Raw genomic sequence first — 12,715 nt, 5'->3', positions numbered from 1 at the left:
TACCTGGAGTGAACCGGCCATATACGGACAGATCTGAGGTGAATATAGCAGCAGGAGATTCTATATCACCTTACCTGGAGTGATCCGGCCATATAAGGACAGCCCTGAGGTGAATATAGCAGCAGGAGATTCTATATCACCTTACCTGGAGTGATCCGGCCATAAAGCCGCCATACGTTCCTCTATACTACACCGCGCCCGTTACCTACATTCACTCCGCACAGATCCAGAGCCCAGAAGCTTTAATAATTAGATGAATTTCAGGTACAATTTAGTCATTTACTTCACTTCCTCCAAAGGAAAAACACAAAGAAGCAGCAGAAAAGTCCAGCAAACTCTCAGCAGCGCAATGGGCGGAGCTCAGAAACGGCGCTGACGAGAACTCCTCACAGGAAAGGGAGCGCTGTGGGTGGTGTCATACCGAGCGGGTGAACGTGTTGTGCGGCGTTAGGCCTGCGCCGCCTTCTCCTTGTAAGTCGCCATCATTTTCTTTATTTCAGCGATGGCCTTACCGGGGTTCAAGCCCTAAAACAAAAAGGATCGTGTCAGATGTGATGGATGGGAGACGGAGGGATCTGTGGTGGGAAGCGGCTGCCTCTTTACTCCCCATAGACTCAGGCAAATAGCTGGGACTTGTAGTCTTACAGGAGCCGGAGGATGATGGCTGTAAATATTAGGTACAAGCGCTCACTGACCACTTTATTAGGTACACCTCTCTAGGCCCGGGATGCCATGTCATTTAAATCCTCTTTCCTCCCCATTCTGATGCTCGGTTTGTAATTGTGCAAATTGTCTTAACCGTGTCCACATGCCTAAATGCATAGAATCACTGTCACGTGATTGGCTGAGGAGCTATTTGTGTAAACAACCAATTGAACCGGTGTACCTAATAAAGTGGCCAGTGAGTGAAGTAAAGCAGAACTGCTAAATTCTACACTTCAGAGCAGCATTCGGGATTCTCCCACCAGACTTTATGTCCAGGCATGCTGAGAGTTGTAGTTTTCAAACAGCTGGAGGCACCCTGGTTAGGAAACACTGCATTATAGTCATGCAGTCCTTATAAAAATAAAAAATAAATAAAACAGTAACAATAAATGTACAAGCAGGTTGGGTCACCAATAACCGGAAGCTTCTATCAGAGAGCTGAGGGTTTGTTACCTTGGGACATGTCCTAGTGCAGTTCATGATGGTGTGGCAGCGGTACAGGGAGAACGGGTCCTGCAGTTTGGCTAACCGTTCCTCAGTGAAGTCATCTCGGGAGTCGATCATCCACCGATAGGCCTGAAATCCAGAACACAACGACAGTGCAGGGCCATATAATCATCCAGAACGCTGCGTCATATAATCCAGAACACAACGACAGCACAGGGGCCATATAATCCAGAACCCAAAGACAGCGCAGGGGCCATATAATCCAGAACACAACGACAGCACAGGGGCCATATAATCCAGAACACAACGACAGCACAGGGCCATATAATCATCCAGAACACTGCGCCATATAATCCAGAACACAATGACAGCGCAGGGCCGTATAATCATCCAGAACCCAACGACAGTGCAGGGCCATATAATCATCCAGAACGCTGCGCCATATAATCCAGAACACAACGACAGCACAGGGGCCATATAATCCAGAACACAACGACAGCACAGGGCCATATAATCATCCAGAACGCTGCGCCATATAATCCAGAGCGCAACAACAGCGCAGGGCCATATAATCCAGAGCGCAACAACAGCGCAGGGCCATATAATCCAGAACACAACGACAGCGCAGGGCCATATAATCATCCAGAACACTGCGCCATATAATCCAGAACACAACGACAGCACAGGGGACATATAATCCGACAGTGCAGCGGCCATATAATCCAGAACACAACGACAGCGCAGGGGACATATAATCCAGAACGCAACGACAGCGCAGAGGACATATAATCCAGAACGCAACGACAGCACAGCGGCCATATAATCCAGAACACAACGACAGCGCAGGGGACATATAATCCAGAACACAATGACAGCGCAGGGGACATATAATCCAGAACGCAACGACAGCGCAGGGGCCATATAATCCAGAACGCAGCGACAGCACAGCGGCCAAATAATCCAGAACGCAACGACAGCGCAGGGGCCATATAATTCAGAACACAACGACAGTGCAGACCATTTAATCATCCAGAACACAACGACAGCGCAGGGCCGTATAATCATCCAGAACACAACGACAGCGCAGGGCCATATAATCATCCAGAACGCTGCGCCATATAATCCAGAACACAACGACAGTGCAGGGGCCATATAATCATCCAGAACACAACGACAGTGCAGACCATTTAATCATCCAGAACACAACGACAGTGCAGGGCCATATAATCATCCAGAACGCTGCGCCATATAATCCAGAACACAACGACAGCACAGGGGCCATATAATCCAGAACACAACGACAGCGCAGGGCCATATAATCATCCAGAACACAACGACAGGGCAGGGCCATATAATCCAGAACCCAACGACAGCGCAGGGCCATATAATCCAGAACCCAACGACAGTGCAGGGCCATATAATCATCCAGAACACAACGACAGTACAGGGCCATATAATCATCCAGAACGCTGCGCCATATAATCCAGAACACAATGACAGCGCAGGGGACATATAATCCAGAACGCAACGACAGCGCAGGGGCCATATAATCCAGAACGCAACGACAGCGCAGGGGCCATATAATCCAGAACGCAACGACAGCGCAGGGCCAAATTATCATCCAGAACGCAACGACAGCGCAGGGGCCATATAATCCAGAACACAACAACAGTGCAGGGGCCATATAATCCAGAACACAACGACAGTGCAGGGCCATATAATCCAGAACACAACGACAGTGCAGGGCCATATAATCCAGAACACAACAACAGCGCAGGGGCCATATAATCCAGAACACAACAACAGCGCAGGGGCCATATAATCCAGAACACAACAACAGCGCAGGGGCCATATAATCCAGATAACAGGGGGATCCCCACAATGAGCAGATATAAGGGGCAACAAATTTTACCAGGACTCAGAGTCTGATACTTTTCCCAATGAAATAAAAAGTGTTGCCTAAAAAAATTGCAAATGAGCCGCGTCCTGATCCCCCCCTCTAGGTGACTGGTGCAATTTACCTGCATGAGGACGGCTGGGCCCAGATACTTGTCTCCATTCCACCAATAACTGGGACAACTTGTGCTACAGCAAGCGCAGAGGATGCACTCATAGAGCCCGTCCTGTAAGGAAAACACCGGGGTGAGTGCAGCTCTGGAGTATAATACAGGATATAATCAGGATCAGTACAGGATAAGTAATGTAATGTATGTACACAGTGACCTCACCAGCAGAATAGTGAGTACAGCTCTGGAGTATAATACAGGATATAACTCAGGATCAGTACAGGATAAGTAATGTAATGTATATACACAGTGATCTCACCAGCAGAATAGTGAGTACAGCTCTGGAGTATAATACAGGATATAATTCAGGATCAGTACAGGATAAGTAATGTAATGTATGTACACAGTGATCTCACCAGCAGAATAGTGAGTACAGCTCTGGAGATAATGGTGTACGCAGGAGAGCCTGCACCTTTCTTACAAGGAGTCATTGCCGCAGTATATAATTCATGTATACACTGACGCTCACATCACCCCATAACTCACCAGCTTGTCTCGGTCCTCAATGGACTGGTAATACTGCTCCTTGCCCTCTTTGGAATCATCCTTCTTCTTTAGATAAGGCTCTATGGCTTTATACTGTGCGTAGAAGTTACTCAGATCCTTGAGAAGACAAGAAAAAAAGTTATTATTGATAGAACAGAGAAGGATTGAGCAGGTTACAGGCCCATGTGCTGGCTGACAGCATTGCTACACATCACTGGCCATTAAAGGGGTACTCCGGTGGAAAACTTTTTATTTTTAAATCAGCTGGTGCCAAAAAGTTAGGCTGGGTTCACACCATTTTTTTTTTCAAATATACGGTTACCGTATATGGTTTTCCACTAAAAAACGTATGTCAAAAACCGTATGCAACCGTATACAACCGTATGACTCCAAATACGGTTTTTCCCCGTACGGTTCTATCCGTTTGCATCCATTTTTGCCAACGGTTTTGTTATTTTGTTGGAATTAGTTTTCCAGCAATTTAATAAAGTTACTATTGTTCTATTGAAATTCCAATCTGCGCAAAAACGGATTAGAAAAACAGTGCGCAACCGTATTCTGAAATTCTGTGTACGGTTCTCATAGACAACAATGTTATAAGAACCGCATACGGTTCGCATACGGTTTTCCAAACGGAGACAAAGGTGGTCGACAGCGTTTTTGCCTACGGTTGAAAAATCGGCAAAACCGTATCCGAGGCAAAACGGATGCAACCGTACACAACATTTGGAATACGGTTTACAATGCATTTTCTATGCATACGGTTTCGGATACGGCCGTATACGTTTTTTTGGCGGAAAACCATATACGGTTACCGTATTTGAAAAACGTGGTGTAAACCCAGCCTTAAACAGATTTGTAAATTACTTCTATTTAAAAATCCTAATCCTTCCAGTACTTATCAGCTGCTGTATACTACAGAGGAAGTTCTTTTCTTTTTGGATTTCTTTTCTGTCTGCCTACACTGCTGTTTGCTGACACCTCTGTCCATGTCAGGAACTGTCCAGAGCAGGAGCAAATACCAATAGCAAACCTCTCCTGCTCTGGACAATTCCTGACATGGACAGAGGTGTCAGCAAACAGCAGTGTAGACAGACAGAAAAGAAATCCAAAAAGAAAAGAACTTCCTCTGTAGTATACAGCAGCTGTTAAGTACTGGAAGGATTAAGATTTTTAAATAGAAGTAATTCACAAATCTGTTTAACTTTCTGGCACCAGTTGATTTAAAAAAAAAAAATAATAATTCCACCGGAGTACCCCTTTAAAAGTGAGTGAAGAGCGCCCTCTCCCTGGGCAGACTGGTTACTGCATTCTAACTTCCTCCACTGAAGTTTTACTTTTACAATGAATCCTATAACTCCGTATGGGGTTCAGCACTTACAGGCACCAGATCCTTCACAACATACATGTGAGGGAGGGGGTAGATTTTGGAGACTTTACTCAGGTTAGTGTCAATCTTTACGGTGCACGCCAGCGTATTTCCACCATTAATGTTCATGGCACAAGATCCACAGATACCTGGAGGATGGAAAACAAAAGAGATGAGTCGAGTGGCACAAACAGGACTCGAAAACGCCACGTGAATGGCGGCACACTCACCCTCGCGGCAGGATCTGCGGAAGGTCAAGGTGGGATCGATCTCATTCTTAATCTTGATGAGCGCGTCAAGAACCATAGGGCCACAGCTAAAGGAGAAAAAGGGTACGGACTGGTGAGGACGATAATATTAGGGACCCCCTCTTGTTATGGTTGAAGGCCAACGCTACGATCCACGACACTGATTACATTAGATCAGTGTTTCCCAACCAGGGTGCCTCCAGCTGTTGCAAAACTACAACCCCCAGCATGCCCGGACAGTCAAAGGCACCTTCTATGGCAGTATTTCCCAACCATGTGGCCTCAGGTGATGCAAAACTACAACCCCCAGCATGCCCGGACAGTCAAAGGCACCTTCTATGGCAGTATTTCCCAACCATGTGGCCTCAGGTGATGCAAAACTACAACCCCCAGCATGCCCGGACAGTCAAAGGCACCTTCTATGGCAGTATTTCCCAACCATGTGGCCTCAGGTGATGCAAAACTACAATTCCCATCATGCCCGGACAGCCGTTGGCTGTCCGGGCATGCTGGGGATTGTAGTTTTGTAACAGCTGGAGGCCCCCTGGTTGGTAATGAAATAGTTCTGTAGTAATATCAGTCCATGCAGACAGGATCATTTCCTACAGTCCATTAGGTGGAGGTCCTCACATGCTCTTTAGAGCCCCTTCTATCCAGTTTCAGAGATGTTCATAGGTTTAACCCCTTAAGGACCAGAAGTTTTTCCGTTTTTTGCACTTTAATTTTTTTCCTCCTTACCTTTAAATAATCATAACTCTTTCAATTTTACACCTAAAAATCCATATGATTTATTTTTTGCGCCAACAATTCTACTTTGTAATGACGTCAGTCATTTTACCCAAAAATCGACGTTGAAGCGGAGAAAAAAAAAAAATCATTGTGCAACAAAATTGAAGAAAAAAAACACAATTTTGTAACTTTTTGGGGCTTCCGTTTCTACGTAGTACATTTTTCAGTAGAACAACTTCTCTTTATTCTGTAGGTACATACGATTAAAATGATCCCCCACTTATATAGGTTTCATTTTGTCGTATAACTACATGCAGGAAAATTTATACGTTTAAAATCGTCATCTTCTGACCCCTATAACTTATTTTTCCGTGTATGGGGCGGTATGAGGGCTCATTTTTTGTGCCGTGATCTGAAGTTTTTAGCGGTACCATTTTTTGTATCAATCAGACTTTTTGATCGCTTTTTATTCATTTTTTTCATGATATAAAAAGTGACCAAAAATTCACTATTTTGGAGTTTGGAATTTTTTTGCGCGTACGCCATTGACCGTGCGGTTTATTTATATTTTTATAATTTGGACATTCCCGCACGCAACGATACCACATATGTTTATTTTTATTTACACTTTTTTTTTTATGGGAAAAGGGGGGTGATTCTTACTTTTATTAGGGAAGGGGTTAAATGATCTTTATTAACTTTTTTTTTGCAATGTTATAGCTCCCATAGGAGACTATAACACTGCACACACTGATCTCTTATACTGATCATTGTTATCCCATAGGAGACTATAACACTGCACACACTGATCTCTTATACTCATCATTGTTACCCCATAGGAGACTATAACACTGCACACACTGATCTCTTATACTGATCATTATTATCCCATAGGAGACTATAACACTGCACACACTGATCTCTTATACTGATCATTGTTCTCCCATAGGAAACTATAACACTGCACACACTGATCTCTTATACTGATCATTGTTATCCCATAAGAGACTATAACACTGCACACACTGATCTCTTATACTGATCATTGTTATCCCATAGGAGACTATAACACTGCACACACTGATCTCTTATACTGATCATTGTTATCCCATAGGAGACTATAACACTGCACACACTGATCTCTTATACTGATCATTATTATCCCATAGGAGACTAACACTGCACACACTGATCTCTTATACTGATCATTGTTATCCCATAGGAGACTATAACACTGCACACACTGATCTCTTATACTGATCATTGTTATCCCATAGGAGACTATAACACTGCACACACTGATCTCTTATACTGATCATTATTATCCCATAGGAGACTATAACACTGCACACACTGATCTCTTATACTGATCATTATTATCCCATAGGAGACTATAACACTGCACACACTGATCTCTTATACTGATCATTGTTATCCCACATGAGACTATAACACTGAACACACTGATCTCTTATACTGATCATTGTTATCCCATAGGAGACTATAACACTGTACACACTGATCTCTAATACTGATCATTATTATCCCATAGGAGACTATAACACTGCACACACTGATCTCTTATACTGATCATTGTTATCCCATAGGAGACTATAACACTGTACACACTGATCTCTTATACTGATCATTGTTATCCCATAGGAGACTATAACACTGCACACACTGATCTCTTATACTGATCAGTTATCACATAGGAGACTATAACACTGCACACACTGATCTCTTATACTGATCAGTTATCACATAGGATAACATTGATCAATGATTCTGCCCTCCTTGTGTCCTCCAGCTGTTCGGGACACCGCGATTTCGCGACGGCGGTCCCGAACAGCCCACTGAGCTAGCAGCGGGTAGTTTACTTTCCCTTTAGACACAGCAATCAAATTTGAACGCCGTGTCTAAAGGGTTAATAGCGCGCGGCACCGCGATCAGTGCCGCACGCTATTAGCCACGGGTCCCAGCTGTTGTTAGAGGCCAGGCCCGACCCGCTATGATGCAGGGCCACGACATGGCCCCGCGTTATAGAAAGGGTGCGGACTCAGGGCGTACAGGTACGCCCTGTGTCCTTAACGGGTTAAAAGGGGTATTCCCAACTTTAAAGGTATCCTCTATTCCCAGAATATTGAACAACAAGCTGATCAGTGGGGTTACAACATCTGGAACCCCCTCTGCTCCAGAGATTTGCCCCCCAAATATGTGTGGCCAGCACTCAATTCATTCCTATGGGCTGAGCTGCGTACACTGGACCTGTAATAACCATTAAATCACATATCTGGCAGATGCTGCCGTCAGCAATAAAATCTGTGAACTCACGCATTCAGGTCAATGTCGTATGTCTGCATGCGGGGCTTATCCCCGGGCTTGTCAGGGTCCCATCTGTAGATTGCAAATTTCTTTATGCGGGCTGCGGCTTCGGAGGCGGGTGCAGCTGCGGTCTGAGCTCCTCGGGAGATCTGCAAAACATTGCGAGTAGATATTAAGCAGCCATAAAACCCAGCATGTACATATACACAGAATATACCCATAATATGTCATCAATATAGATTAGTGGTCTCCAGATTGTGGACCTGTAGCAAAACTACAATTCCCAGCATGCCCGGACAGCCAACAGCTGGAGGTCCTCAGTTTGGAGACCACTGATATGGTCAAATACTTTGAGTAACCAGACCGGGTTTTCTACTTTTGTCAGGTGAAGCCTAAAGGGCCGATTATTTTTTAGCATTTTCCTGCTGAGTGATTAAAGAAAAGAAAATCAAGTTCTCCTGGGTAAGAATGGCCGATGTCTGAAGTCACCGCTGCCTGGAGGAAGGTGATGACCGGTCTGTATGACACCAATGACACGACCTTTGGTCACCGCTGATAAGTGCACAGGGACAGGTGTATAACCGGGGGGGGGGGGGGGGGTCATTCTGAAAGGGTAACACTGCTATAGAATCTGTATTACAAACCCTTAGAACCCCACAGAGCAGCGTTTCCCAGCCAGGGTGCCTCCAGCTGTTGCAAAACTACAACTCCCAGCATGCACTGTGTTGCTTATGTCTAGGGTAGTGTTTTCCCAGCCAGGGTGCCTCCAGCTGTTGCAAAACTACAACTCCCAGCATGCCCGGACAGCCTTTGGCTGTCCGGGCATGCTGGGAGTTATAGTTTTGCAACCTCTGGAGGCACCCTGGTTGGGAAACATTGCCACAAAGTCAGTGACTATCCCCATGTTTCCCTATATTAGCAATATACAACCTGTGGCTGGAGTGTTTGCAGACCTACAACTCCTCCTGCCGTCCAGACAGGATACAAAGTTTAATTAAAAGGGGGTATTTTTATTTATATATATATTAACTGGCTCCAGAAAGTTCAACAGATTAGTAAATGACTTCTAATAAATCATCTTAACTTCAGCAGCTGATAACTACTGGAAGGATTGAGTTGTTATTTTCTTTCTGACCACAGTGCTCTCTGCTGACACCTTTGTCTGTCTCAGGAACTGTCCAGAGTAGGAGCACATTCCCCATAGCAATACGACTTTGGTTGTTTATTTAGCTGCTTGCTCTGCCTGTAGATGCCAGTATGTGGGGTGCACTTCAAACCCCCTCAAAACCCGCATTAGACGTCACATATCAGATGCCAGAGGTGAACAATCTAATATATCAACCTTGTCCCGACCAACATAATGTGGATGTCTCGAGACATGACCTAATATTGACGCGTCCATCCAATTCATCCTGCCCCCCCCCCCTTTTTTGTTTGATATATTTTTTATTACGGTAATTTATTATTATTAATTTTATCATTTTCGTTTATTACTTGCTGTATAATTGCATTATTTTTTAGTGTGGGTTTTCTCTGCCTGAATTCCTGTGTACATCCACATTTCCATGTCTTTATTAAGTGTGATGTCACGATACATGTGATGTTCCTAAGAAAGTATTTAAAGTTTGGATTTTATCCTGAGTTACATGAGTAAGGACCTGTATCTGTCCGAAATGCATCGGCTCCTGCCTGATGCAAGTTTGTATCCGCTGATCCTACAATAAAGTACCTGTCGTTTTACCGCACTTGGCGCTGGACAGTCCTTTGTTATACCGTTGATCCGGTCCGGCGACGCTGACGGCTAGTCCGTGCGCTGGTGCTGGAAACACGAGGGAGAGAGCTGTCCACACACAGTGCTGCAAATCCCCATAGCAAACCTATCCTGCTCTGGACAGTTCCTGAGACAGACAGAGGTGTCAGCAGAGAGCACCGTTGTCAGAAAGAAACTCAACTTCAGCAGCTGATAACTACTGGAAGGATTATGATTTTTTTTTAATAGAAGTAATGTTTAACTTTCTGGAGCCAGTTGAATATATATATATATATATAAATAAATAGAAGTTTTTTCCTGGAATATCCCTTTAAGTCACAAGCTGGGGAACATTACCCTATGGGAATTAAAAGGGGTACTCCGGTGCTTAGACATCTTATCCCCTATCCAAAGGATAGGGGATAAGATGCCTGATCGCGGGAGTCCCGCCGCTGGGGACCCCCGTGATATAGCACGCGGCACCCCGTTTGTAATCAGTCCCCGGAGCGTGTTTGCTCAGGGTCTGATTACCGGCGACCACACGGCTGGCGGCGTGACATCATGCCTCCGCCCCCGTGTGACGTCACGCTCCGCCCCTCAATGCAAGCCTTGCATTGAGGGGCGGAGCGTGACGTCACATGCCGCCGGCCGTGTGGTCGCCTGTAATCAGACCCTGAGCGAACACGCTCCGGGGACTGATTACAAACGGGGTGCCACGTGCTATATCACAGGGGTCCCCAGCGGCAGGACTCCCGCGATCAGGCATCTTATCCCCTATCCTTTGGGGATAAGATGTCTAAGCACCGGAGTACCCCTTTAAGACTGCGACCCTGGCATCATTCAACCGCGAGCTGCATGCGATCTCCTTACAGCAGCTTCATTCCTGGCCGGTCTCTGAACGCTGCACACACAGAATCACATGATCGGGGGAACATCAGCGGAAAATCTACAGTCACAAGACCCCTTGAGAATCATCCGCTGTGATCAGATCCCAGAACAGAGACCCTCAGGACAAAGAGGCTTCTATCCACAGGACACAGAGCGTCACCCCAAACCCTACAGAGAATAGAGGCCTCCGCTGTCCGCGGCTGTCAAAGGGTTAAGGCTTCAGTTTTAATGTCCTAGGAAAGCTGGGTGTGTGACTATTCAGCTGTCAGGCTCCAATGGACGACACATTGTACGTGACCTCGGCCGCACCCTGGTGATCTGCCCGTGACCTCGGCCGCACGCTGGTGATCTGCCCGCGACCTCGGCCGCACCCTGGTGATCTGCCCGCGACCTCGGCCGCACCCTGGTGATCTGCCCGCGACCTCGGCCGCACCCTGGTGATCTGCCCGCGACCTCGGCCGCACCCTGGTGATCTGCCCGCGACCTCGGCCGCACGCTGGTGATCTGCCCGCGACCTCGGCCGCACCCTGGTGATCTGCCCGCGACCTCGGCCGCACGCTGGTGATCTGCCCGCGACCTCGGCCGCACGCTGGTGATCTGCCCGTGACCTCGGCCGCACCCTGGTGATCTGCCCGCGGCCTCGGCCGCACCCTGGTGATCTGCCCGCGGCCTCGGCCGCACACTGGTGATCTGCCCGCGACCTCGGCCGCACCCTGGTGATCTGCCCGCGACCTCGGCCGCACCCTGGTGATCTGCCCGCGGCCTCGGCCGCACCCTGGTGATCTGCCCGCGACCTCGGCCGCACCCTGGTGATCTGCCCGTGACCGATTAGCAATAACAAAACGCAGCAAAATTCTGTGTTTAGACCTGTAATGTGACCCAAAGTCCATACCCCATAGACTTGTGATGTGGCCCATGAGGCCTGGATGCCATAGACCTGTAATATGACCCCCGAGGCCTAGACCCCATAGACCTGTAATGTGACCCCCGGGGCCCAGACCCCATAGACCTGTAATGTGACCCCCGGGGCCCAGACCCCATACACCTGTAATGTGACCCCGGGGCCCAGACCCCATACACCTGTAATGTGACCCCCGAGGCCCGGACCCCATAGACCTGTAATGTGACCCCCGGGGCCCAGACCCCATACACCTGTAATGTGACCCCCGGGGCCCGGACCCCATAGACCTGTAATGTGACCCCCCGGGGCCCGGACCCCATAGACCTGTAATGTGACGCCCCCGGGGCCCGGACCCCATAGACCTGTAATGTGACCCCCCCCGGGGCCCGGACCCCATAGACCTGTAATGTGACCCCCCCCGGGGCCCGGACCCCATAGACCTGTAATGTGACCCCCGAGGCCCGCACCCCATAGACCTGTAATGTGACACCCCCCCCTGACCCCATAGACCAGTAATGTGACACCCCCCCGGACCCCATAGACCTGTAATGTGAAACCCCCCCGGACCCATAGACCTGTAATGTGACACCCCCTCCCCGGACCCCATAGACCTGTAATGTGACACCCCCTCCGGACCCATAGACCTGTAATGTGACACCCCCTCCCCGACCCCATAGACCTGTAATGTGACACCGCCCCCCCGGACCCATACACCTGTAATGTGACACCCCCTCCCCGGACCCCATAGACCTGTAATGTGACACCCCCTCCGGACCCATAGACCTGTAATGTGACACCCCC

General features: G+C 47.6%; 1 protein-coding gene across 1 annotated transcript in view; it reads right to left on the bottom strand.

Moving 5' to 3' along the window:
* Positions 1 to 227: 227 nt before the first annotated feature.
* SDHB (succinate dehydrogenase complex iron sulfur subunit B) overlaps positions 228 to 12,715 on the bottom strand; it is a 13,786-nt gene continuing 1,298 nt past the window's right edge. The window contains exons 2-8 of the mRNA XM_056542238.1: positions 8,385 to 8,524; positions 5,304 to 5,389; positions 5,086 to 5,222; positions 3,705 to 3,821; positions 3,174 to 3,275; positions 1,159 to 1,281; positions 228 to 525 (exon numbers count right to left, since the gene is read on the bottom strand). Of these exons, the coding sequence (XP_056398213.1) occupies positions 448 to 525; positions 1,159 to 1,281; positions 3,174 to 3,275; positions 3,705 to 3,821; positions 5,086 to 5,222; positions 5,304 to 5,389; positions 8,385 to 8,524 (783 nt within the window). The 3' untranslated portion in view covers positions 228 to 447. The remainder of the gene's footprint in view (positions 526 to 1,158; positions 1,282 to 3,173; positions 3,276 to 3,704; positions 3,822 to 5,085; positions 5,223 to 5,303; positions 5,390 to 8,384; positions 8,525 to 12,715) is intronic.

The sequence above is a fragment of the Hyla sarda genome, chromosome 10 (assembly GCF_029499605.1).
Source record: "Hyla sarda isolate aHylSar1 chromosome 10, aHylSar1.hap1, whole genome shotgun sequence".
Classification (NCBI taxonomy): domain Eukaryota; kingdom Metazoa; phylum Chordata; class Amphibia; order Anura; family Hylidae; genus Hyla; species Hyla sarda.
This window is presented reverse-complemented; position numbering and strand designations above follow the sequence as displayed.